Raw genomic sequence first — 27657 nt, 5'->3', positions numbered from 1 at the left:
TTTTCTTTTGGTAAATGATATTGTGGCTGCTGCTGACCAGGGTGGGCTCTTGAAGACGTGGGTCCCACCCAGTAGCTCCACATAGAGCACCCTGGTTGGGTCTGGGCTCAGTCTCTTGAGACGACGTCCAGCGAGACCCCGTTGTCGTCTCCTGCCCGGCCCACTCTCACCTTCATCAGTTTAAGTCTGAGGGTCCAGATCCTCGTGGTCTGGGCGGCTTTGAAGACAGAGGGAACTGAGGGGCCTGTCCCCAGTGATGACTCTCCTCACTCAAAGCAAGAACAATGTTCAAGTGCAAAATGTAGAGAGATTTGACCGGTTGTCATTGCTTGTGTTGGCTCTCAGGTGGCAGTAAAAAAGACCGACAGGGTTGTGAAGTGCTGACACTGATGCTTCAGGCTCTGCAGAGCATCGTCATGTCCGAAGCTCTGCCTGCAGACAGAGTCCTGGTACAACACAGTTCAGGAATCTGCACCATAACGATTAGATTTCACCCTTAATTCAGCTTTACTTGTCGTCTCATAAATCATTCATGTTTTACTCCAGGTTTTGTTTGAAGCAACAGTGAAAGGCATTCCTCAGAGAGTCCTTGGATCTGCCTCCTACCAAGTGGGCAAGATGGATGTGCTGAATGTGAGTGGTATTAAATGTGTGATCACAAACGGCATGTATAAATCTGACTGTAGAGCAGGGGTGTCAAACTCATTTTAGTTCAGGGTCCACATTCAGCCCAGTATGACCTGAAGTGGGGCGGACCAGTAAAATAGTAACGGGAAAAAAGTTAAATTGCATTATAATAATGTTTATGTCTACAAAGTTTCATTAAAAATGAACAACCTGAAATGTCTTGAGAAATATAAGTGCGATTTTAAAGATAATATGCCTCTGTTTACCTTTTACATTTGTAAATTACAACTTGCAGATCACAGTGGATCTATAAATACACAAAACATTTATTAACAGGCAGAATATTGGTAAAATTGCACAGACTTCTCTTAAGGTTGTTCGTATTTGTTCAGACTATTCACATTTTTTGTTAAAGGACAATTTGTAAATGTAAACATTTGTAATTTTACTTTTTGTACTAAAACAAAGAAAAAAAACCGAATTATCATTATTTATAGGTTATTCTGATTGTATTTTACTGGTCTGATCCAGTTAAGATCAAGTTGCTCTGTATGTGGAACCTGAACTAAAATGATTTTGACATCCTTGTTTGTTAGTATCTTCAGTGTAATTTTTGCATTTCACAAATTCATCCCATGGGCCAGATTGGATCCTTTGGCGGGCTAGTTTTGGCCCACGGGCTGTATGTTTGGCACTTGTGCTGTAGAGGGTTTATAAACACTGTTTGTTCCATTCCTCAGGGAACACCTGCTCTGTTCCTCATTCTTCTTCTCTACGACAGCAGCATGTTACCAGCCTACATAGAGGATGAGAGGTACAAGACTTATGGACTTTAAGCCTCTGAATGTTTTGATGGTCTTCAAAGTTGACAAGACATGAAATGGTCCCTCTTTTTTTTCATATTTGTCTTAAAGGGGCTTGAAACCTGTAGAAATCCCTTCCTTATTACTTGCAAGGAAAGCTGTTTTCATTGTTGTTTTACCATATGTTTTTTTTTTTTTTTTTTCTGCAGGTTTTTTCAGTGCCTTCAAACTCTGGTGAGCTGTGGTTTGTCGGGGCCCACTTCCCCTCTTGCTTTTTCAGAGGCGGTGCTTGGTGCAATCCGACGCAGCTCCGGGTCCCTGCAGAACAAAGAGCAGCTGTGGAAGATGTGGACTGTGTTGGTTAGCCAACTCACCGACACCATTACACAGGTAATGTGGGGCCACATTAACTCGATGGGAATAGGATCAGTGACAAGTTGGCTGTCAGTTAATGACTATATTTTAACAAAAATTAACAAATACTGTGAGACTGTCTGCGAGTTTGAGGGCAAAAATCTGATTGGAGTGATAAAGGGTGGGAAAGATTTTAATATTTAGCTCTTCTCTTTCCCTCTGATCTGTGTCATTTCTGTTTATTAGGCTGCAGAGGCTGAACAGTCGCACTGAATCTCATTTACTCATAGTATGAAAACACTGCAGACAGACTGAGTTCAATGAAATAAACTTTAAAGTATAGTAATGCAGAAAAGTCTAAACTCAATCGTCAAAAATTTAATTTATGATTAACAATCCCTTGCAGATCTTTTGCTTTGAATATCATGTATATGTATTATATTTATCCTAAGGTAAACCACTAATGTTAGTGTATAGACAATTAGCTGTACACACTGTATGTACTTTGTGTTTTTGAAGTATGTGTTTTTCGAGTGATTACTGAAAAAACAAAATTTGATCAGAACATTCTGATTTTAAAATGGTTGTTTCTAGACATTTCAAGTGCAGCTGTATATATATTTTTCTTCGTTTTAGTCCAATGAAGTCAACCAAGGTGACGCCCTGGAGCACAACTTCAGTGCTGTGCACTCTGCTTTGTTGTTACCGATCACACACCTACTATGTGGCACGCCGCTCCAACAGGTCTGTGGCACATCCGTGTGATGTTCGAGTCTGACATTAAGACCACGGAGGACGTAATAGACCTAACTGTGTGACTCCTTTATTGTATTCAGGCTTCCCAGAAGTCCATGCTGTCCACATGGTCCAAACTGTACAAGGTATTCGCTCGCTGCTCAGCGCTGGTGGTCACAGCTGAGGAAAACATCTGCTGTGAGGAACTGTGTGCAAAGGTGACCACTGCTCTGGACAAAGAAGCCCTAAAGGTAAGTAGGAAAGAGGAGTTGATGTCTGATCAAAGTCTAAAGAAAATGACCACATCAGTTACAACGTAGAACGAATAAACAATACACACCCCGACTCACGTAGACTTTTGCAGGAACATTAAATTATATCTGCAAGAAGCAATTAATTGTGCACGCAACACAAAAAGAATCCAAGTTCTCAATGTTCATGAATTTGCATGGCATCAAACATACAGTTGCAGAAGTCAAAATGCATTAATCTTTCAATCCATTACAGAATTACATATTTTGCAGCTCCTTCAATACTATGGCTGTAGATTTTAATAGTTTTTTCTTCTAAGTACGGCTCTAATTCAGGCTGTTTTTGTGCCACTTCATGTGAACATAATGTCTAGTATTTATCAGCTATTCTTAAAAATCCTAAATGTTTTTCCCAAAAGCTGCCACAGTTCATCGTCCTTGTGTATGGAAATCTGGTTTTAACTTATTGATGCTGTTTGATTCGTCAGGCTCCTTCAACATTAAATGCCGTTGCCAGTATCCTCCAAGTCATGGTCGAGTGTGTGAATTTCTCCCCATACACACCTCAGTTTCAGCAACAGCTAAAATGTATGTACACTTTAACTAACCTTAAATCACTATTACAGTATTATATGTTATAATCAGATCTGTCTGAACATCACTTTGTTGTCTCCCAGCTCCTCACACTCCAGTCAATTGGATGCGAAAGAAGAACAAGGTCCTGGGGAACCTGTTCACATTCCAGTCTCTGCTTGGACAATGTCTTGATGTTTTCCTGAAGGACCCCGAGGCGTCCTCCGAGGCCACAGGAGCAGCTCTGACCTCCATCATTTCAGCTCTCTTCACCAACCTTGTCCTGGCCAACGCTGTCAGGGAAGTGTTGACTTCTCTCATTCAACCTCTGACCCTTTTCTACAAACAGGCAACCAATGAGTCCAACACGTTCACCCCACAGGTTCTGTCAAAGGTGAGTTTGTTGGTTTTGTTTTCTTTATGAAGGAGTAAAACTGTGCAAAATGAAGCATATAAGGGAGAACACACTCAAAACTACTAGTGCATAAAGTAGTGTGCTTTTAATAATACTTAAAAATGTAGAAATGAGGAGCAGTTGAATCGCATCCAGGTTACATCTGATCAGCTATTGCTAATACAATCAGTCACATATATAACCCCCTATCTGTCTAAAAACACCTGTCATCAAACAAAATCAGGAGATTTTCTAAAACAAAAACACGAAAAGCAAGTCGATGCAAAAGTCTTCAGGTTCTTGGATAGCTTAAATTGCAATATGTACCATAAGAGTTTTTATAAATGATGCTTGAAAAACTATCAAGCAAGTAAAGTATAAGCTCTCGTTGAAAATGGGCAATGACTTAAATGAATCCTTTAATTTAAAATATTTTTTTTTCTCCCCAGAAGATAATTCCATGACATCAGACAGAAATCTGACCACTGGTTCTATAAAGGAAGATTTAGACTGTAGCTGGTTAAAATTAACTGTGAATTTCTGAATTAGTGACATCGCGCATTAAACTAGAAGAGCGGTTCTTAACCTGGGTTCGATCGAACCCTAGGGGTTCGGTGAGTCAGTCTCAGGGGTTCGGCGGAGGTCAGGACACACACTCGACTCATTAGTCGGGTGTGTGTGTCGGGCTAGGTCTGTGTATGTTAACAAACGGCTTCGGAGACTCTTTCTCTGATTGACATCCAATATACGCGGTGTATTGTTGTTGCTTATAGCACTACAACACAAAGGAACAGACTTTGCTGTGAAAATGACATGAGAGTGGCACTTGCCAAGGTGAAGCCATGCATTTCTGAACTGGTCTCTCAAAGGCAACAGCAGAAGTCACACTGATTTGCAGTAAATAGTCATTATTATTGTAGCCTGATGGAAATTAGGTGATGGGTGTGTTAAAATGTTAAAAATGATAGATAGCATAAATACAATAAGTTCATTATTGGAATACATAAGGTTAAAAATTAAAACCATTTCAGTGTGGTAGTATTAAAAAAGGTCATGTCTTTGTGAAAAGGTATGTAATTTGTTGTGAGTTCATGCACTGTATTGGTTTTGTTCTTTGAACACAGTGATGTTAATGCATGGTTCATTTTGTGCACCAGTAAAACATATGCTTGTGTCTTGAATTTGAAAAAAATCATATTGTATTTTTTAATAAAGAAGGGTTCGGTGAATGCGCATATGAAACTGGTGGGGTTCAGTACCTCCAACAAGGTTAAGAACCACTGAACTAGAATGTAAATCTGTTCTTGTATCTCACTTTAAAGACAAATATATTTGTAAAAATTTAACTTGAATATGAAACTTCTGATTATATTGGACATCAGTGTTCTTCAATCTGCGCATTTATTAATTTTTTTCTGTTTCTTTCCTACAGTTGGAGAAGCTCCTCACAGACATCCTCAGCTGCATGCAGACCAGATCCACTTTCGCCTACGACACAGAACTCCTGACCCTGCTTTCTCCTCTGCTTTGCGTGTTGTTTCCCCACAAAAACAAGCAACTTCGGGCTTCGATCACTCAGTTCTGGAACTCGACATTTGGCAACTCAGTCAGCCTCACCTACCCAGATGAACTCAGGTGAAGACGCTGCAGTCCTCTTTAGTGTTGTTCATAATATTGTCCAAGAAACAGGGAAAGGAAATGTTTGTTTATGCTGTTAAATGAGAGGCACATGCATCAGCTTGTGTGTGACATGTCATTTTAATAATACACTGAGTAAAAGTATAAACGCACCATGTCCAGTATTTGTGTAACACAAGATGCACGGCCCAAAATGAGCTCATGATGTCTTATGGTTGTAAAACATGGTTAATTCTCTTGATTTGTAAACAAACTTGGTGTCCATCTCTGCGAGTGGGCACTTGCTCAGTGGTCTAGTGATTCCACCCACAACACAGCTGTCATGTCCAGATGCTGCTCAAACAGCGTTAACAATATTCAGGCACTCTAATACTGGGGACAGTAAAAGGACACTTCAAAATGTCACCATAACACAGATGTTGCAAATCACGTGAGAGCAGTTCCGGATAACATCCCATGGCTCCGTGTAGCCCTCAAAGACGAGTGGAATAACATTCCATGCGCCACAATTGACAATATTGTCAGCTCGATGAGAAGATGATGTGTCGCTCTATAGTGGGGGTCACCAACCCTGGTCCTCGAGAGCTACCATCCTGCATGTTTTAGATGTTACCCTCTTCCAGCACACCTGACGGGTCGTTATCAGGCTTGATGATAGGCTTATCGTTTGAATCAGGTGTGTTGGAAGAAGGATCCATCTAAAACAGGGGTGCCCAACCCTGGTCCTCGAGGGCTACTATCCTGCATGTTTTAGATGTATCCCTCTCCCAGCACACCTGACGGTCATTATCAGGCTTCTGCAGAGCCTGTTGATAGGCCTATCATTTGAATCAGGTGGGTTGGAAGAGTGATACATCTAAAACATGCAGGATAGTAGCCCTCGAGGACCAGGGTTGGGCACCCCTGATCTAAAACATACAGGATAGTAGCTCTCGAGGACCAGGGTTGGTGACCCCTGCTCTAGGGGAAGTCAGTGGTGGACAAACAGGATATCGAGTTGTGATTTCTTTCAACCAGCCCTCACCATGTCCACATGAATGTCCCTGAATGCCATTTGACACTATCATGTTCTAACGGACAGTAATCTGTATCTCACTGATCAACAGAATAAATTGTGTGCAATTTAAGATATTGTGCAACACCTAATGTTATTAAAGTTTAAAGTGTCACATGGTGCGTTTATATTATTACTCAGTGTACAATATCCCATACAATCATAGCGCAACGGATATTTTAAATAACACTAATTGAATTTATGCTCTTGGTTAATCAGTGTTGCTTGTTTGTTTCCACAGACCCATTCTAAGCCAGGTGAAGCAGAAGACACCGATCATTCTGCCTGGCTTCGAGGTCATAACTGTCCCTGATGACCTCAGTGGACAGTATTCAGTGAGTTCACAGCATGTTTTTTTTTTTTTTTTTGTAATATTAGCTTTAGTCATTACATTCTCCTCCTCTTATCTGTTTACGACTCTAATCCTGTTTGTGTTTTAAGGGTGAGAGTTCTCAGTTGGAGACGAAGCTCAGTGGGATACCGGTTTCATCTGTGGGGAAGAGGGACTCACTGCTGGGAAAGGCTTCAGAGATGAAAGACGGGAACTCTGCAAAGACCTCCAAGCCTGTTCCTGTGAGTCAAGACTCTCACTTTAGCTTTTAATCAGTAACACGTCCTCATTTGGAAACTTGGGACAGTTCTTTGATCTTTTGCATTGAATCAAATGCAAAATTTCCTCAGGTGGTGATTGAGCTGTTCACAGTTGTATGTTGTTTTGAGAAGATGGTGTTAATTATGTTGTCTAAATTGATGATTTTACAGAAAAGTAGATTTCCTCCAACTGTTGCAAAACTGTTTCCCATTTTCAATAGACAAAGCTGGACTTCAGCTCTCCAAAGCCTCCTCGCAGACAAATCTTGGAGGAAGAGGCCTCCATTGATTTTGTCTTCATCCCCCCTGAGACAAAGGAGAGAGTTTTGACAGAGCACCAAAAGGAGGTGAAAAGGACCAAAAGGTGACATTTTGCTGTTTTCTGTCAGTGATTGTATTTAAAACACATTTTATCTCTCCATATGTTCTGTGTCGCACATCGCTAACACTTTTTTGGACACAGGGTTGACATCCCTGCCATGTACAACAACCTCGATGCCTCTTTGGACACCACAGTTTTCACCCAGTACACCCAAAGCCCGGAAGACTCAATGTAAGTCTGTTCATCTGGTGCTAGAATCAAAGTAAAGTCCCGCTCTCTCAAAAAGCAACATAATGAAGTATTGCTTTCCACAGGGATAAACTGCCAACTGAGCAAGCTGACAAAGTTACCGAAGAGGCTTCTGGCAAGGTAATAAACCTGCAAAACAAAGCATTCAGCTTGGACTTTACTGTAGTTGGTTTTCCCACAAATTGTTCGACCTGATCTATAATGTGTATAGGATAATCCTCAAAACGCAGGATGGGTTGTGAAAGAGCTCAAATGATCCATATTTTAATGCATTGAGTGCAGATAAGAAAGGTAGTTCAGAAGTCTAAGTAGCTCTGGGGGGGGGGGGGGGGGGGGGGGGTCCTGAGGTATTTCCCGGCCAGCTGTTTAATGATTTCAACATGTTCTGGGTCAACTTCTGGAGGGGTGCTAATCAGATGCTGTGCATGAGCTTAGTACACCATTTCCTGTAATCAGTTGCAGCAGTTCCCATCTGCATGTTTATGCAGTGTTTGCAGGGCTACTTTTAAAATGTGTTTCACTACTGACTTTTCTTTTGGATTATGTAGTGAATAACATGTTTAAGTTGTCCTACAGTGTTAATTAAAGTGACATCTATACAATACTGCTCATTAAAGCAGAATGAAACCAAAAGACAATGAATATATATTGACACTTGACAGAGGTGAAAGGTATAAGTATATGGAAACGGTGTGATATATCGTCTAAAAACAATCAGGAACCACTTTTCATCTGCCATTTGGAATTAAAACAAGTGAAAAAAATTAACTTTCATATACCTTCTGTAATACGACATCTTTCATCTTTTCACTTAGTTCTTGTATTTTGTCATCTTTCAACCATTACTTAGGTTTTACATCATGTGTGAAAAGATGTAACAATAACAAATCTTCCCTCTTCTCTTGCAACTTTTGCTCTCCATCAGCTCCATCCTCTCAGGAATGCAGCACTTCCTACATCCTACCACACAAATAAGCTTTTGTGCGTTTATATTGAATTTTAGTGCAATTAATGCAACATAATTGGCTTAAATAATGTATTGATTTGAAGACAGTTGCACATATTTTTCAAAGACATTTATTCTGTTAATACTGGAGTTGGAGGACATGAGTTTTGTTTTTGTGTTTTTTGTTCTTTCCTACTCATTGATGTCATTACTGTTGCTTTTTCTCAGGTTTCTGAGGCTGATGGGACTGAAAACACCCTAGATTATGCCAGCCCAAATGCTGCAGCCAGAGAAGAGATTATAACAGAAGACAACAAACAGGAAGAGTCTGTCCTTGAGTCAGCAGACGACCCTATGGAGAATGATGCTCAGAAGGATGAGACAGAAGACAACAACTCACAGTCTAAAGAAAGCCCCAGCCTTAATGTTTCTTCAGATTTGGTCATAGGGACTCCACAGAAACCCAGCAGCCGTCGTCAGTCTTTTATTACTCTGGAGAAGTACGCCGAGGGTAAACTCGCCAGTCCCAGCAATGCATCCTCATTCACAGGTCCCCTAATAAAAACCCTCAACAGCCAAGAAACTGGTAACGCCACCAAGACAAGTCCAACTCTACCTTCCCAGACTGCAAACAGTGCAACCTCTCAGAGCTCTTCACATTCACCCACTGAAAAAGCAAGTGTTCCTGCAGACAATGCCCCAGACTCTCCTCGACTGCCAAAAGACTCAAAAACCTTGCCAGTGGTAAAGCTGACGGAGAGACTTCCCTGTGACACAACAGAGGATGAGGACATTATTCCAGACACCCAGACTGAAGATAACGGGAAGGAGAAAACAAGAACGCCTCCCAGATCAGAGGAAAAGAAACTCTCAAGCCAAGAAGAGGAATCTGACCAGACTCTTGATGACTCTCAGTCCTCTCAAACATCTTCAGGTGAACCCAGACGATCTGGACGCTCCAGAGTCAGACCGCTGCTGCCTGGTGAGGACCCACAGGACCGGGAAGAAAAGTTTGCACAGATTAAAAGGAAACGTTCTGGAGAGGATAAAAGTGATTCCCAAAGCTCGTTACAAGGGAGACCAAACACAAGAAGCAAGCTGGCTGCCGAAGAGGAAAGTTCAAGATTACAAACAAGGTCTCGACGGAGCAAAAGTGAGTCGAGTCAAACCAACTCCCAGGTCAGAGCACACAAGAGGATCAAGTTGTACAGCAGTTCACAGGACTTTCTTGATAAACCTGAAACCAAAAGGCGAAGCAACAGAGAGTCTAGCCAAAGTGACATTCAGTCAGATACACAGTCTGATCATGAAAGCCAGTCGAAGGGTCGGCGGCACAGATCGTCACCGACAAATGAAGCAGAGGGTGCAATGAAGAGAAAAGATGTACCCAAGAAAGTGGAACCTGTCAAAACAGCCACACAAGAGCCTGTAGAGCAAAAGGATGAGCCTAAGAAAGACGTTGAAATGATCTCTCCTCAAACTGAAGGTGTGACACAAGAGGATGTTGAACAGGCCAAAAAGGACCAAGAGGTTGGTCCAGACCAGAAGGATTCCCCAGTGGTCACTCCACCAACTGATGGTGAGTCACAAAGCATCCCAGAATCACAGGAAACGCAGAATGTAATAGATGAAAAGCTGAGTCAGGAAGACTCCCAGGCGGTCACGACCTCCTCGTCTGATAGCCAGTCTCGGCGTAGATCACGAAGAAGTCAGGCTTCATCTGAGGCAGCAGATTCTGAAGAAAACAGTGAAAATAAGGCTTTAGGAGGGAGACGGAGCAGATCCAGTTCCCAGACAGAGAGCAGAACTGGCGGTAGGAGCACAAGGTCCAGCCCCATCTCAACAACCGAGAATTCTCAGTCACCAGAAGTTGCAGGATCAGAAGAGTCCTCCCAAAGAACAGGCAGGTCTTTGAGACGAAGATCTTCTCAATCGTTGGTAGCCGGTGTGGAGACCTCAGAGTCAGAATCCTCTGAGAACAGAGAAAATGTACTTACAGGGAGGAGAGGGAGATCTAAAAAGCTGTCTCCTCTCAGTCCTCAAACCATTGAAGCTAAAGGCGACCATTCGACAACAGCCGATTCTGATGTTTCTCAAAAAGCAGACTCTCAAAAAACACAAAAGAAAAATCCAGAAGACTCGCAGAAAAGCCGGGATTTGCAAAACTCAGAGTCACTGGATGCAGTCGCTAGCAATGAGCAGAGTCAAGACGTCCAAATGGAGGTAGAGGTTGATGCTGCTGTAGCCTCAGAGTCCCCTGAGACTGACTCAACAAGCACAAACCAACCACTCAATGCATCACCTAGCAACAAGATGGAAGAACAGACACACACCAAAGCAGATATTGAAACATCTGCACAAGAAAGTGAAGGTGATGACCTGCAACCTTTGGAAAAACTTGAATCAACAGAGCAGACTCATGATAAACTATCCTCTGATCTTTCTGAGATGTTGACCGTAACTCCTCCTGATGAGACGCAAGAGGAACAGCAGATCTGCGAGTCTGTAACTAAGACTTTGGTAGAAGCAGCTGACACAGTTACAGAAAAACAAACCATAGATTTAGAACAAGAACATTGCATTACTGTGGTGGATGGAGCTCAAAACCATGATGATGCCTCCACAGAACCAAACCAGACACAGCCTAACACCATAGGTGAACTGTTAAAGGAGGAGGAACAGCCTAATTATGTCAGAGAAGATGAATCCCAAATCCAGCCCGCAGAGGTCAGTGAAGGCATCACTTCTCTTCAAAGCAATGAAGATGGCAGTGCCCAGATCACAGAGTGTCAGAATGAAGAGATGATGGAGGAACACGAGGCTGTGGATGCTCCTTTGGCTGCAGAGGCCGCCGGTGAAGCCTCTTTTATGTCGAGCAAAGATGTTTCTCCAGTGAAACAGAAGGACCTGGAAGCTGTGATGGGCTCAGATGTTGGACAAAGCCCCAGCAGCAGCAGGACCAGAGGAACGTGGTCTCCTTCTGCCTCCCCGTCTACCAGTATTCTAAAGAAGGGCCAGAAGAGACCACTAGAGGAGGAGTCTCCCTCACCTCTTGTGAAGGTAAAGATTAAGTTTATTGTTGTACAAGTAACAACTGAGATTTTTCTTATCAATGAGACGACTGACGCAGTATTACTAGAATGATCGTTTCTATACATCCTCTTAATTTTTTATCTATTAACTTGTTAAATGTATAAATCTGGGTTTTTGGTTTTTATTTGTTTGCTGAATGGTTGTTATCCTATTCTGTGTGAAATATATTTGATTAAAATGCTATATAGGTTTGTAGAGTTTTTGTTTTTACATGAATACTTTATCAGGTCTTTCAGAATCTGCTCCATCTAACACTGAAACAAACACTACCATGCAAAGTACTAAACTAGCAAAAAAAAAAAAAACTACTAAAGTGAGCCAGGAAATTGTCAAAATGGAAGAAAAGTTATAAAATCAAACCCTTTATAAATCTAAAACTATACAACTGTCAAGGCAATGAAGTAAAATTTTCTGTTCAACTTTGCAGTCGAGACGAGTCTCCTTCGCCAACCCGATCCAACAGCAGGAAACCGCAGACGACATCGACCGTCGCAGCCCCGCCATCAGAACCAGCTCACCCCGAAGAGCCAAGAGCAGCAGCATCCCACAGCCGAAGGTAAAACCATGCTGTAGGTGTTCCAAATGAGCCATTTTCTCTTACAAATGACGTTCTGATTGATGCTGAAAACCTCTTTACTCTTTATTCTAGCATGTCAGTACTCCGACAAAGGGCTTGCTCATCCTGAGTCCCAGAAATCTGCACAGTCCAGGTTACAAGAGCTCCAAGAAATGCCTGGTATGCACAAAAATGAACACACATACTTACTACTATGAAAGAAGGACCTTTTTACACAAGCAACTGACCTGATTAGATCTTAGACTACATTTGGTCGTGCAATGAGTTTTCATGTGGATCTGGTTTGACTTCACTTCAGAGGGAATTCTCACACTTCGAAAATGTTTTAGGTCCTTCAACAACTGGTCAATTACAACTTTGTTTCTCCATGTTTTTCTACAGGGCAGAAATCTGAAACATGTATACAGTACTAAGCTAAACACATGAATAATATATGGAATAGAATGTGGAATTACATGCACAATATTACCTTTTTATAACTTAATTATCATTGTCAACATTAGGTACAATACTACATTATATTTCTTCAATATCATGTAAGTTTTAGTGTTGTTTTTCCACTTGTTCATTTCTGTTTACTTATTTTTCACATAATTTATCACCTTTCTTTATCCGTCCGTCCTCATTTTTGTTATAGCTGAATGGGAAAACCATTCGATATTTTTTCACCAATTTGTTAGTTAATCTCCATATAGTTTAGCGATTCCTTCTGCTGTTTTGTCTGTTATCTATGTTTTGTTTCATCATCATTTTGTTTCTTTTCAGTAAGCTATTCTGAAAAACTGCTTCTCTTCAGCTGCTGATGGGCATATTTGAAGAAACTACTCTAACATTACTTACAAATACAACTTTTTGATATTGTGAGGGATTCAGATGACTTTATCGTGATTTTACTTCTTAGATTCTTGTGAATTGTCTGTTTTAGCAACATAGTACAAGAATTTACTTTTTAATCTTGCTTTATTTTTGTACTAAAAGTGTTTAAATTCAGCAAGTTCCACCACTGACAGTTGCAGATATATAGTCAGAATCTGAAAGTTCTAATGGTTTGTGTTTTTGTCAGATTTCTGAAATGGGCCAAGAGCCTCGGCCAGTTTCCAAAGACTGCATCTACCCTCCTCTGGTGGGGTGTTCTGCCCCTGTGGAGGCTGTGCTGCCTCAGATATCCTCCAACATGTGGTGGGTACAGGTCTAACCCCTCGCTTTGTGCGCTTTGGATCAAATCTTAGTCTTTATGTGAGGCCTAAGTCAAATCTGGGGAATTTTAACTCACTGTTTCTTGTCAGGTCTCGTGGCTTCGGGCAGCTCGTGCGGGCCAGAAACATCAAAACAGTTGGTGACCTCAGTGCTCTAACTCCAACTGAGATCAAGACTCTGCCGATTCGTTCCCCGAAGGTGTCCAACGTCAGGAAGGCCCTTAAAGTCTATGAACAGCAGGTAAGTGTTGGAATACAGTTGGAAACCCCGCCCCTCACATGCATTGTAGCTTATTTTGGCATCGATTCAGCTGACGTCATCGTGTCTATGCGTATGGTGATTCTGGCCATTATAAGTAAATAGGGGGAAAAAAAAACAAACTTTGACTTACTTTTCCCAAAATCTAATAACATCTACTCTGGGTCACTGGCAATCTATAGACCAAATTTGGTATGAATTCAACCAATAGTTTTGCTGCTAAGGTGTTAACAAACAAAGAAACAAACTGAACCAAAAAATACCCTTTGCCTCCCTTTCGGGGGTCGGAATAATTAACTGACACTTGAATTTTCATCTTTTAGCGTAAAGGACGAGGTGGAGACGAGCTGAAGAGTTTTGACGAAATGGAGATGATGACGTCCGAAGTGGAGGAAACAAATGCACCTCCAAACCAGGAAGAGGAGGAGAAGCCTTCAGCTGACGCACTATGTATGTATTAAAAAGAGCAATTATTTTGAGGTTAAACTTGCTGCTGTGTAATTATAATCACTGGGTATTTTAAGTGGTAAAGTTAAAATAGTCCTGGGTCATGTGATTGAATTTTTGGTGGCTGCTAGATGGTCGTGTAGATGAAACCCAATAATATTCAGTGTATTGACACGATACTGGGACACATCACACGTACAGCCTGTAAGACATCCCATTAAATTAAACATAATCCTAATAAAAATGTTTGTCAGTTTATAATTGTCACGATAAATGTCAAATCAAGGCAGATTTTTCCTCCTGAACGAGTTGTCAAACTGTGTGTTATGAGATACATATGTACATTTATGTTAAATATATTGTATTTCGTTACTTTTTCTGATTAATGACCATTGATGGGTGTGTATGTAATTGATTTCTTGCTTTTTTTGTTTATTTATTTTTTTTACTTCAAATTTGAGACAAACTAAAAGTGAAGTTAATGCACTCAAATTCATGAAGTGCAACCAAAACAACACTGTAGACTGGGGAATGATTGTGAATTTACACGGATTATAAATGACTGTAGAACAGGTTTTTACCAAGTATTTAGTTATGAGAAGTTCCAGGACCACAGTAAACATCTAGTGTTATGATTGAGTCTTGGCTGATTAAACCAAACTCAACAAACACAATGTAGTATTTATTTATTTGGTGAAACTTCAGCTTGGGCTGCGTTAATACAGCAACTAAATCTGTGCTTTTAAAAAAAGAAAAATTCAATTGAATACAATATGGCTACGGCATACTACTACGGCATTACTACTTACTCTGTGTTCCGCTGTTGTGAAGCTCACCTTTTCTCTACCTTCTGAATCTTTGCAAACTTTCATTTGAGGGGGTAGGTCATTTGTCCTGGCCTATTATATATTATACAATATGTATATGTACAATATGTAATATGTATAATAAGTCTAATGTGAAGGTGATGATTTTTTTTTTTTTTTTTTTTTTGGTGTGGAGGCACAGATTTTGCCGTGGCACAGCGCCACAGCAAAACCTTACTGGGAGAAACACTGTACTGTAAATGGAAATAATTTGACATGTAAACGTACATCAGTTATGAGTTTGTGTAAGATTATGATTTGTGTTTGCAGCCGGAGAGCTCGTGGATGAGGCCAATGGAAAGGTGGAGCACGACCACTCTGGGATTCAGACCCTCGACACATCCGATGCTGAGGAGAAACCCGAAGGACAGTTACAGTCTGCTTCGCTGCTGTCGGATGTCGAAGCCCTGAGCTGCAGGATATCAGAAGAACTCAGTCAGTGTTCGCCGCAGCAGCTCGTCGAGTTACACGACCACTTAGGAGGCGCGATGAGGCGTGTGATGGTGGAGATGCACACACGCCTCTGCAAGACGGATGGAAAACCATGAGACCGATACGTCTGCTGCATCAGACGGCTGTTCCAGGCACATTACATAATCCACCGGCCATATCCCTGCAGACAAAAAAAATGGCAAAAGGCTGTGACATGGTTTTTTTTCCACTCCTTTGGCTTGCAAAGGATAATTTTCTGTTTTTAAAATGTTACACCATGGCCTTTTTTAAAAAAGTGTTTTTATGTTCGTTTGTTTTTTTTTTTTAACTTCTTGCTTGCGCTAAAGACATTTTTAGAGACTCAAAGGGAAGCACAGCCACACTTTTTAACTGTGTCAAAAAGAATTTTTACCAGTGGTAGTTGGGACTGGTTGGTATTTTTCTAATGCCCGCTTATTTCATAAAGGGCTCATGTTAAAAATGTATCTAAAAAACTTCTCTGTGAACTTTTACTCTGCCAATTTGTAAATAATGCTTCTCTCATGTCAGTTCATTCTTGTTTGGCTGCTCAAACCTCTTGTATATACTATAGTATTTGGTAGTTTGTAAACTCTTTAGTTTCTTAGTGAATTTTAATGTCATCATAGATGTTTAGATATAGACGTTCTGCACTTAGGTTTCTGATCAGCTTTTCAAATCTTTCAATAAAATATAGAATTTACAATCCCGTTTTTAACAGATTTTATGTGAACATACCTCAACTTAAAATACAGATAACTGGTCATTTGTGAAAACATAGGCTATCAATTAAAACAGACATGGAGGATATTCTACATGCATGCTTATGTGGTCGATGCTGATACCATTTATGATTTATATTTAGATTAGAGTTATCTTCCTTCAGTAAAATCTTCATTATTAAAAACAACACTAACCCGTATTAAAGTCTTTCAGCCTTACTGTTTGAATTCAGTCATCAAACCTTAAATAAAACCCACACATTGATCAATAAATGTCTTATTTGCTGTAGACTAATGAAAATGTCAAGGTCATTTACTGGCAAAAACCAATGTAATATTTCTTATTTTTATGTGTATAGAATTGTCTCAAACCCTGTGCGGTACATAAAACAGTTTCTTCTGGTTAAAATGCTGCAAGTATATTTTGTTTACTTGGCTGTGTATTATATCAGATTGATTCAATTATTCAAGCTCTTTTTGAAATAAATCTGAATTGATGACAAAATTGAGGTTAGTGCTTTTGCTGGAGATCTGTTTTGCTCAGTACAAACCTAAAATGCCACCTAAATGTACATTGTCAACCTCACAAATGCAGTATGAGACTATTTTTATTTTTGTTTTGTGAAGAAGTACCAGTTTTCAGTTTTTGGGGAGTAAGATATCTTCTGATGATTATTGTTATTGCATGTAAATATCATAGTTTTTTTTTTTTTTTTTTGTAAGTATGTTTTGCTCATGTACACAGGCAAAGAAAATCTGAAATCCATGCAGACCTCAAAAAAAAAGAATAAGATTTCATTTTTGGCTGTATTTCCCAGTCGTACTTGCCAATGAGAGCTTTTAGATCAAAATCAATATGGACTGAGTCAATATATCTTCATGTGCTTAACTGAATTGAATGTAGAAACCAGTGGTATTCATCTGTCAGTCTGTTGTATCTCACCCAACAGCAGCGTGAACTGGGGAACAAACCTTTACAGCTCTGTAAAAATGTTCAGCTGTAGCCTTTTGGTTTGTGTCTTCTACTGTTTAATTGCCCGATATTTGTTTAACTCTCAGACTTACAGAAACAGTTCTTTATTTTAGGAAAGCTTCTACTTTTGACTCATTTCTGTCCATGTTAACGTCAGGTCTCTGAATCAGAGCATCACTTAAGTTTACAGAATTATCTAATGTCGATTTGCTTTTGGAACTTTGCCTAAAGCTTGAAATTTAAATGGAAATACAGTAGTAGTGATATAACACAATATGGCAGGAGGTGCCACTGACTTATTTCACTGTTCCATCTTCTACAGTTGGCCTGTTACACCGGCTTCTCTTTGGCTCAGTGTGTAAGTAATTATCTGATTATTTCTGCAGAGCGCTGCCAGAGGCTGCGTTGCATTTCCACAGTTTATTGAGATAAGTCAGGCTCTGTGTGCAAGCCCAGCAGATTAGGCTCCAGCTCTTCTGGACGATGACCAGGAGGCGAAGCGGCTGCAGCAGCGTCTCCACTGCAGGATGAGAGCGTCCACACAGGGCTGAGAAGAGGGACGCTGAGGTAAGAACACACATTATAATGCATGTAAACAGTCATTCTTTAATATCAGAACCAATGAGGGCATCTGCATCTGCCTTCAGAGCATGACTGAAATGAAAAAACTGAAATGTCTTATGCATCAGGAAAAAGTAAAGGTTAGATCTTAACGTCTGATATTTAATAGAATTCAGACAAAGTGATATCTTTTAATCTGTTGAGCTTGAGGGAGCATTAATTGGTAGTGTTGTGTTTTCTTAAATGACTTGGTTGTCTTTGGTTACAGACTTTATTATAAAGTGATGCATATCAGCCTGCTTGAAGATGTAATTGTACTCTGCCGGTACTTAATAACAGAGCAGTCTTTTTTGTTTTCTTTTGGAAATCAAGTCCATGAACTGGTAAACAAGGCTGTTAGCATGCAACTGCATTACAGATGTAAAACTGTCACTTTTATTATGCCTCTTATTCTGATGGTTGTCAGATGTGTTTTTCTGTGGATTCATGTGGATAGCAAGACAGCAAATGTTTGTTTTAGATGAAAAAGTAAAGGAAATGGTTCAAGAGCTCTCATTTGTTGAAGTCTTGAAGATTCACAGCTGCAAACTATTACAGAAAATTTACAACAACGTTTAAAAAATTTGAGCTGTGTATAGAAAGTAACTCCCCACATTTATCTTCTGTTTGGGAAAAATGAAAAGCTTACAGTGGCATTTTGAATGATCATGATGTGCACAGTCTTTTTTATACTTTAAAGGTTTTTTAACCCTCCGCTGGTGCAGAAGAGATGCAAACTCAGTTGACTCTGGGATGGATTGTGTTACTCTGTGGCCTTCATTCAGTCCATCCTTCTGTCACAACCAGTGAGTACAAACTAGTGTCCACTGAAACCGAGAAAACGTGCAACTGTGCAGTGTGTGTGCAGTATGTAGACTGTGATTGGTCAATGATAGAGCCTTGACTTAAAACCACACAAGACAGCATGTAGAATATTATTTATTTATTCATTCATGCATTTTTTAATTTATTATAATTATTATTATTACATTGATGTTCACCAACACCTTTTATATCCACTTGCAGGATTTCCAGCTAGTGCTAACAGATGGTCGCCTCGGAAATGCAGAATCTTTATCGTCCCTCCTGTTCCACCGCCAATGTTTCCACCAATTAAACAGAAAGCAGAACTGATGGTGATGAACACATATATACACACACTAGGGTTTGGCAGCAGTGAGATAAAAAAATCATATTGTGATATATTTTGTCTGTGTTATTATACAATATATATCTTGATGTTTCAGTTGTAAACTCAAATCATACAAGATGTCACTGAACATTTAGGTCAGTTTAGGGGGAAATAACTGAACACATTTAGGGCTGACTGACTGATGTAGCACTATAAATTTACTTACTGTAAATACATACACTAAACTAACAGCCATATTTCTGTAACAATGTTGCAAACAACCCATGTTGAGCTTTTTGTACCAATATTTACACTTACATTTGAAATGTGCAGTTGTGCTTGTAAGTTTACATACCCTAGCAGTATTTCAGATTCTTTGGCCATTTCTCAGATACTATGAATGATAGTACAAAAAAATTTTCTTTCACTCGTGGTTAGTGGTTGGGTGAAGACATTTATCATCAAACAAATGTGTTTGCTCTTTTTAAATCAAACTGACAACAGAAACTATCCAAATGACCCTGATCTAAAGTTTCCATCCCCTAGTTCTTAATCCTCTGTATTGGCCCCTTTGACATCAATGACAGTTTGAAGTCTTTTGTGGTAGTTGTGGATGAGACACTATTTTCTCAGGTGGTAAAGCTGCCCATTGTTCTTGACAAAACACCTTCAGTTCCTTTAAGACTTAGGGTGTTCTTGCATGAACTACATGTTTCAGACCTCCCCAAAGTGGCTCAGTGATGTTGGGGTCAGGAGACTGAGATGGCCACTCCGTCACCTTCACTTTTTTCTGCTGTAGACGATGACAGGTGGACTTGGCCTTGTGTTTTGGGTCATTGTCATGTTGGAACATCCAAGACCGTCCCATGCGCATTCTGTCAGGGTATGTAAACTTATGAGCATAGATGTATGTGTGAAAACCTCTTGCCAAAAGCTCAACAAATCATACGATTGTTTGTGCTCAGTGTCAGTGATACAGTCATTTACTAAAACTTGGAAAGATGTTACAATATGTCAAGTGTATCTGGTGCATTCCCCGGCCCTAAAACACACAAAAGACGTTAACATTGTGACTTGGTCAAGTCTCAAATCTTCACAATTTCTGGATAAAAACATGCAAACGATTTAAAACTGACTCATGTTTGTTTGTCTTTAATTTCTCAGGCTGATATAACAGAACACATCACAGGCCTTAAGGGGGACAAGGTATGATACTAATGTCACATGTCAGTTTAATTAATTAAAACATCTGGGTAAAACTGTCATAAAATAGTGAAATGACTTCAGTTTATTTTATTTTATTTATGTTGAATGAAGTATACTCTAATGGTGTATGTGTTTGAAGGGCTGTAGAGGACTCAGAGGACCCAAGGTGAAGTCTAAAACATTTTCACACAAGCACAAAAAAATGTTTTCTACTCTAGTTGTAAAATAAGAAATATGCTGAAGTCATGATGTGGTTTGTATTTCAGGGTGAACAGGGAGTGATTGGTCCAGAGGGCGAACATGGAACACAAGGACCCATGGGAGAGACGGGTCAAAAGGTAAGAATTTCATAATGTTGTTCAACCCAACACCCATTTAGCACTGAAATACAGATGTTTTGTCTGATGTTTAGTTTGACACCCTTTTCTTGTGTGATATTTGTGAATGTAATGAGGACTGAAGAATGTGATGAAAATGAGCGATAGAAAAATACATAATTGCATGATAATACAGCAGTCACATGGATTAAAGGCCTTCAATTCCTCCACAGGGAGAGAAGGGCGACAGAGGTTGGAGGGGTCTGTATGGAGACATCGGAACTCCAGGGATGATAAAGGTACAGTTTAGTGTGGATTCATTATGATGCCTATGTCGTTGACAGACCAGGCATGCTGTCATTAACCCTGTAAAGCCTGAACCGTTAAATCATTAACAGAAAATTCCAGTTCTTTGAAACCAGAGCCTTCATTGGTCCTTCTGAACAACCAAAAATAAACTTTTTTCAACTATCAATTTCCATGTATGAGCTCCAATTTTGTATCATATTTGATACATTGGCTCTCAAAGCTCAAATATTATTTTAGAACAAAAAAAAAACATAATGTAACACAAACATATCTAACAAACCGGTAATTCCTTTTCAAAATTGGCAAAGTTCTGCCTCCTTCCTCAATGACAATCTTGTAGTGTCACTGGAAAGGCCTCTGGTGAACGAATTCCTCCCCCCTCGTGGATTATCCGTATATTGCATGTATCTAATTATATACATCAGGTTTTTCAAGAAAAAAAATATCACACTGATCATGTAGAGGGCATCAAAACTCATGTATCAAATATGATATGTTTGGCGTTATAGTGTTAATATATACTGATCACTGGATAAGATGCTCAGCATTTTTACATTATTCTACTTTTTCAGCTGAATACTGGAATTACAACATTTGTTGATTGACCAGTGCTTGTTGATATTAGTATTTATTCCTGAAATTCCATTTGAAAACCAGGTCAATGTTGAAATATTACAGCATCATACTTTAGTCATCATCAGCAAGAAGAAAACTTATGTGTTACTGATATCAGAATTTCTCATTTTTATAGAAAATATAATATATTTTGGTTTCAAAATAATTTTTACCTCATCCTGAAGAAACATAATGATCAGTTTCTATTTGTCATGTTGGGATGATGTAATAACTACCTATTTTTAACCACACTGTCGCTTTTCATTGTTTCTTTTAATTATCTCTTAAACTCACTTCAATTGGTCAAGCAGCAAAACAGAAATGTTAACATCTACAAGAAGATGCTTTTGATCTGAAATGAGTTCATACTAAAAGAAAAAAATAGGTTAACTGCACCTGTTTTTATTTTTTCTGGCAGGGCAGTAAGGGACGTAAGGGATTCAAGGTAAGTGGTAATTATGGTGTGTCAGACGTCTTTGTTTTTCGTAGACTGAAAACCAGTGTTTATAAAGACAATCAACAGTTTACCATCTATTTCTCATCATTGTTGTTCATATGTGTTTATCTATTAGGGGGAAAAAGGTATGAAAGGACGCAGAGGACTCCAAGGAGAAAAAGTGAGGAAATAACATCTACTTTTGTTGCTAGAAATGTGACTTTATAATACATGCCAAAAACTGTATTAAGTTTGTGTTTCTGTAGGGCGACCGTGGCATCCCTGGAAAACCAGGAGCAAAGGTAGAGATTAACCAACATGATAAACCTTAAAAGTAAAGCTGTGAAGGTACGCTGTAGTGTGCTGTTCTCAGTGCTGGAGGATGTATTCAGATATGTCACATATGTAAAACTACTATTACCAAACTGAAAATACTTCATAAGTAAAAGTTCTGCACTGAAAACTTTACTCAAGTAAAACTATATGAGCATTATAAATAATGTATTATTTTTGTAAAAGAAAGAACAATTGTCTGATTCATGTGAAAAATTAAAAAAAATATTTCACATCTATGTTTTTAATTGCATATTGATCATGACAAGTTCTTACGTAGAAATATTAAGTATGGGTGTACATTAGCTGCATTCATATTTGTGCAAAATATGAGGTTGGTAGCTTTAACTAAACTATATTTATTAGGCTGTTGATTTCATTTATTTCAGATATTTTATTTTATTCATGCACTGAGAAGAAAAATCTATTATACATGAGCAGTTTACAACAGATGCACATGAAAGGGTACCCAAAAGAAGCAAGAGTGCTTATAGATAGGGGACCCAAGCAACTGACAACATCCTCACCCACATTCCCCCTCAACCCCCACCGCCCACCCCCCAAAGACGTACCTACATATTCATCACCACCCACTGATTAATTAATTGCAGTTAATTAAGTACATGTGCTAAAGATCATTGAGGCCCCTCTTACATCCACTGGTGGGCAGTATAAACATCTATCTGTGCCACCAAACTATGTTTAGTGTAGTACGAGTTAGTTAATGACAAACTGAATCAAATAGATATGAAAAATTAGAGTCTGAAAAATAGTTATCAGACAAATTTAATTTAGTAAGAAGTCCAATATGTGATTCTGAGATTGAATGAAGTTGAGGTATTTCAATTTTGAAGTTGCGTAAAATGGAAGTACCTCAAATTTATATTTAAGCGCTTTACTAGAGTAAATGTACTCAGTTATATGGACATAAGTATTCACAGTGTTTATGGGTTTATACACTCAAAACTGAGCTCAGGTTCATCCTGTTTCCACTCGACGTGCTTCACATGTTTGTATGACTTGATTGGAATCCACCTGTTGTAAGTTCAGTTAATTGGGCAGAAACTCCTCAGTAAAAGGTACATGAAGCCTGTCTGCTGTTTGACAAAAGGCACCTGAAGGACTGTCAGAGCATGAAAAAACTAAAGTCTCTGGTCTGATGAAACAAAGGTTGAACTCTTTGGCCTGAACACCAAGTGTCATGTCTGGAGGAAACCACCCACCACTCATCACCTGTGGAGGCAGCATCAGGGGGGTGGATGTTTTTAACAGCAGGAACTGGGAGATGAGTCAGGATCGAAGGAAAGATGAATGCAGTCATGTCCACAGACATGCTTGATCAGACCAGGCTGAAGATTCACCTTTGAACAGGACAATAACCCTAAACACACAGCTAGGATAACAAAGCAGAGGCTTCAGGATGACTGTGAATGTCCTCAAGTGGCTCTAGACCTGAACCGCTTTGAACATCCCTGCAAAGTTTGAAAACAGCTGCACTGATGCCCCCCATCCAACCTGATGGAGCTGGAGAGAATCTGCGAAGAGGAATGGGAGAAACTGCCCAAAAACATGAGCCAAACTTCAAGTATCATACTAGAGCTGCAACCGATTAATCGACTAAGTGCTTGAAGTCAATGCAAAAAGTCCCGATTTGATTAACTGACTCGAATTGATTGAAGGGAGATATTCTATGGCAGTTTTCCTGAATTGAAGCTTCTTTGTGCATCACAATAAGCGTCCGTGTGAAACACAACAGTGGAACCAATGTTTAACATCTGAGAAGTGAAGGAAACAAAATGAAGGAGAATTGTGGTTGAATGATTTTTTTTGGATTACTTTGAGTCGATTAATCGGTTGCAGCTCTATATCATACTCCCTCAGATCTGAGGCTTTAATTCCTGCCAAAGGTGCATCAACAAAGTACTGAGCAAACGCTGTGAATACTTATGTACATGTTACATTTTTGTTTTTTATTTTTAATAAATGTACAAAAGTTTCAAACAAACTTTTCCTCTTTGTCATTATGAGATGTTGTATGTAGAATTTTGAGGTAAAAAAAATTATTTAATCAATTTTGGAATAAGGCTGTAGAAAATGTGAAAAACAAAACTGTGCACTGTGAATACTTTGCAGTGTATTCAGACACTGGTTGTGCTGTTGCAGGGAGACCCAGGTCAGTGGAGAGAACCCGGGCGCAGAGGTGAACCAGGACCCAGAGGAGAAGCTGGACCCAGAGGACCAGTGGTGGGTGGATGCATGCAAGATGAAATTAAACTGTGTTATGTTGCAGGTGCTTTACTATAAGTAGGTTTGTTTTGAGCAATTTCTACAAATCTCAGACCCAGTTGAACATATTTACAGAATTATGATTAAATCTCTGTTTTTAGGGCTTCAAAGGATCTCGTGGGCCAACAGGCAGGACTGGTCATTCTGGTCTAGCTGGACAACCTGGTCTGACTGGAGAACCTGGACGACCTGGACAAGGTATGTGAGAGTAGACAAGCCACACAGTGAGGAGATTAAACCCCGCAAACCCTGGATTTCATACAGTGAATAGTGAGAAATGGTCTAAACACACTCATAAAAAGCTCTATTAGAAATAAATACAGGGTTCGTACAGACATGGAAAACTTCTTCACCATACATGTACCTTTATCATGGATTATACTCAATGTAGTTCAGCTAAGACTGACTGATAAAAGCCTTTTATAGGTTAAATAAATCAGGATGCTGGGGCTGATGCGTGATTTTAATACCAGAATTTACAGGCTCATGAAAACGTGTGCAAATCCTGTAAACAAGTAGGTTTTACTGCAGACATGTAGCATCTTAAGGACATGCTGACTACACAACATACCCTCAGAACAGTTAGATTTACAGATTGTTAGTGTTAGGAGGAGTGGTCGGGGTGGGTGGGGGTGTCTTAAACTGAAGTCAGTGTGTTGTGTAAGGTCTGTATGGCTGCATCTGGGTTCTAAGAATTTTTTTGGTAAACCTCCTAACATGTTGGGGGTGGGGGTAACATCCATTTCAGTCAGGCAGACATAACAGAATCTCATATAATAATGTGATATGTTTGAGGTTCCCATTAAATGTCTGATGTCTGTCCCCTCACTGACCAGGGCCCCCGCCAAGTCAGACCAAATTAAACCCATCTACAGCCCAAACCTGATTTTGATCACTTTTGTTCTTAACTTTGCGTATTTGAGGTGGTAGCAAAAATATTTAGGCCCAAGTGAGAATGAAAAATACTTCCTTGAAACCACCTTTAAATCCTGTAACTGAGAGTGTTGAGCATCCATAAACAGGAAGGATGGTGGTTCAATCCATGCATCCTATCAATATATTGACAATGTTTCCTTTGGCAAGACATTGAACCCTGATGGCATGTGTGTGTTTATGTGCATGAAGAAAAGCACTATACTATAAACGGTCCATTTCCCTTTTAAATCAACTGGAGTGAAAACAGATTTTACGTACAAGTTCATCATATTAATGAACGTGTAATGATTGTATGTCGTGTTGTCCTGATGAATTACTGATTACCGATACCTTGTGCTTCAGTGTACGTCCTCCCAGGCCTGCTGGGAAACGAAGGAAGTCCAGGTCCTTCAGCTCCATGCAACTGTTCGATGGTTCGAACCCCAGATCGACCAGGGAACAGGATACCAACGGTCAGTATCAGTGTCCCAAACATGACTGAATGTCACATTATTATAAACGTCAAGATCATCAAGTAATGTAATGTCAAATTTCTAAAAAGCATTTAAAAACAAACCAGATAGTATTAATAGTATTGCCTGTAGGATAATGGGGGTGGAGGCCGTGATGAAACGGCTCCAACTTGTGGAGAATCTGTTGGTTGAAGAAGCAGTTACTGACCGAAACATCTAACGCTTTTAAAATAATTACTAGTGAAGTGTCTGTCTCTGTAGATCTTCATTGCAGATGGAGAAAGACAAATGAGGAGGCTGCGGGCTGAGAACGTCATGGTTTTGCGAACGGACAGAAAGGCTCTGTACATCTACGCCGACTCCCAGTGGATCAATGTACTGGTAAATACTGCTGCAGTGATGACAAACACCACATAAATAAATAGATAGATGTGATCATGATTAAAAAAAATCTTTTCAGTTTGTCTTTTCAAAATTTCAGTGTGAATATATGTGAAGAAAACTTACGAAGATTTATATCATTTACATTCGAGTTACTGGTACTCCTTTGACCTACATATTAAATGCCATCTCACGTAGAAAGATGCAGAGAAATGCTTTAAGTAAAAGTTACAAATCTTCTTTCTCCTTTTCCAAACAACTCCACACTATTAAATTTGTCAGGATTACTTTGCTTAAGCTTTGAAATATCGGTTCTTAAAATATATGTTAAAAAATGAAAGTTTTTGTGGCTAGTCTCATGCCAAATATGCACTTATAAGTGGAGTGGACGGGTTAATGGACTATGTTTAAGTTCTGTCTCTGTATCCTCGTGACCTTTTTCCTCTTTCTCTTGTTATTTCACTGCTGCCTCTTTGGACCAGGAGGACCGCAGAAACTGACCTCACTCTGTTTAATACACAAGAAATATCAGCTGTCGCCCCTCCCTCATTAACCCCACTTCAGTGCCTTTGAGCAAGACACTTTACCCCTTTTAACTGCTCCAGTGGAGCTGCTGAGTAACCATCAGATCAGAATGTGAAGCATTTATTTACCCATGTCAAATAAAAACTGTCCTGATCGCAACTATGCCAAGCCTTACTATTGTTTTATAGTTTCATTTAGTAGAAAAACACTAACATTACCACCAGTATGATTTTGCATGTGTTGCAAACATGTATTTCTAATATTTCTCTTAAAACAGTTTTCATTGTAAGTGTTGCATCCAATGGGTTCTTTGTTGCTCTGTGCTGTTGCTGTGGAAATACCTACTCACACTGGGAGATCAATAAAAATCATTAAAGTCTCCAATAAGGATGTATAATGTTATGTTGAAACCGGGTTTAATTTTTTATCCATGTTCACCGACTGTTTATGACAATTCATTCTCATGTAATCATTCCATCTTTAGATCAGTTTAAAATCTCAATGCATTTCTGAAAAAAATCACTTGTTTGTAACTGAAGACACAGTAGGAAAGTTTGCAGTTTGGAGACACACTCTCAGTGTTTGACTGTTACTGTATAGTATGACCTGAACAGTAGAACCTATAAGGTAAAAAATTACCAACACAAAGAATAATTAACTGATATAGAAACTCACGAGGCTGAGAACTCCAAAAACACTTAATAATGAAATACAGGGCATATAGGACATTGCATGAATGCCACTAGGGCTGGGCAATATGGTAAAAAAAATTAATCTTATTTTTTAAGAGTTGTGAATGAGTCAAAAGTGTTTTGTTCCATCTTTGTGAATTCATAACAAAAATGAGTCATATTTTTCTTCAACAGTTAAAAAAAAGAGAACTTTTCTTTAAAAGTTATGCAAATTGTTAAATATTTTAAATTTGACATAACATATAGCACTGTAGACTCAGGAAAATTCACAGTGAATATATGACTAGTAAAGAGGCTTCATTTCTTTTGAGTAAAAA

The 27657-nt window shown here is 39.3% G+C and overlaps 2 protein-coding genes across 3 annotated transcripts in view; both read left to right on the top strand.

The window, feature by feature from the left end:
* rif1 (replication timing regulatory factor 1) overlaps positions 1–16656 on the top strand; it is a 31321-nt gene extending 14665 nt beyond the window's left edge. Inside the window, exons 16-36 of one of the 2 annotated variants that reach the window (XM_030124813.1) lie at positions 346–449; positions 547–633; positions 1368–1441; positions 1640–1820; positions 2421–2528; positions 2621–2770; positions 3259–3358; positions 3448–3737; positions 5170–5372; positions 6671–6764; positions 6871–7002; positions 7242–7384; positions 7484–7573; positions 7657–7711; positions 8766–11597; positions 12058–12186; positions 12280–12366; positions 13271–13386; positions 13494–13644; positions 13986–14112; positions 15246–16656. In XM_030124813.1, the coding sequence (XP_029980673.1) occupies positions 346–449; positions 547–633; positions 1368–1441; positions 1640–1820; positions 2421–2528; positions 2621–2770; positions 3259–3358; positions 3448–3737; positions 5170–5372; positions 6671–6764; positions 6871–7002; positions 7242–7384; positions 7484–7573; positions 7657–7711; positions 8766–11597; positions 12058–12186; positions 12280–12366; positions 13271–13386; positions 13494–13644; positions 13986–14112; positions 15246–15523 (5531 nt within the window). In that variant the 3' untranslated portion in view covers positions 15524–16656. Of the gene's footprint in view, positions 1–345; positions 450–546; positions 634–1367; positions 1442–1639; positions 1821–2420; positions 2529–2620; positions 2771–3258; positions 3359–3447; positions 3738–5169; positions 5373–6670; positions 6765–6870; positions 7003–7241; positions 7385–7483; positions 7574–7656; positions 7712–8765; positions 11598–12057; positions 12187–12279; positions 12367–13270; positions 13387–13493; positions 13645–13985; positions 14117–15245 lie in introns of both variants that reach the window. The other variant, XM_030124814.1, reaches the window with a different exon arrangement.
* A 949-nt stretch (positions 16657–17605) lies between these two features.
* Positions 17606–27085, top strand: LOC115412360 (collagen alpha-1(XVII) chain-like). Its single transcript, XM_030124817.1, has 15 exons — positions 17606–17687; positions 18421–18526; positions 18747–18856; positions 20017–20058; positions 20198–20224; positions 20325–20396; positions 20609–20674; positions 21718–21744; positions 21872–21916; positions 22002–22037; positions 24232–24312; positions 24456–24552; positions 25633–25742; positions 26004–26123; positions 26606–27085. The coding sequence occupies exons 2-15, from the start codon at positions 18451–18453 to the stop codon at positions 26621–26623; spliced, it is 927 nt and encodes a 308-aa protein (XP_029980677.1). The 5' UTR covers positions 17606–17687; positions 18421–18450; the 3' UTR covers positions 26624–27085.
* Positions 27086–27657: the final 572 nt, after the last annotated feature.

This window comes from Sphaeramia orbicularis, chromosome 21 (genome assembly GCF_902148855.1).
Source record: "Sphaeramia orbicularis chromosome 21, fSphaOr1.1, whole genome shotgun sequence".
NCBI lineage: Eukaryota > Metazoa > Chordata > Actinopteri > Kurtiformes > Apogonidae > Sphaeramia > Sphaeramia orbicularis.
This window is presented reverse-complemented; position numbering and strand designations above follow the sequence as displayed.

Excerpts from the sequence above, each read along its gene's own strand:
- LOC115412360 (XM_030124817.1), top strand. The coding sequence starts at position 18,451 with ATGCAAACTCAGTTGACTCTGGGATGGATTGTGTTACTCTGTGGCCTT. Across the intron at positions 20,397-20,608 it reads TGGGAGAGACGGGTCAAAAG|GGAGAGAAGGGCGACAGAGG; the intron begins GTAAGAATTTCA and ends ATTCCTCCACAG. Across the intron at positions 24,313-24,455 it reads CTGGACCCAGAGGACCAGTG|GGCTTCAAAGGATCTCGTGG; the intron begins GTGGGTGGATGC and ends CTCTGTTTTTAG.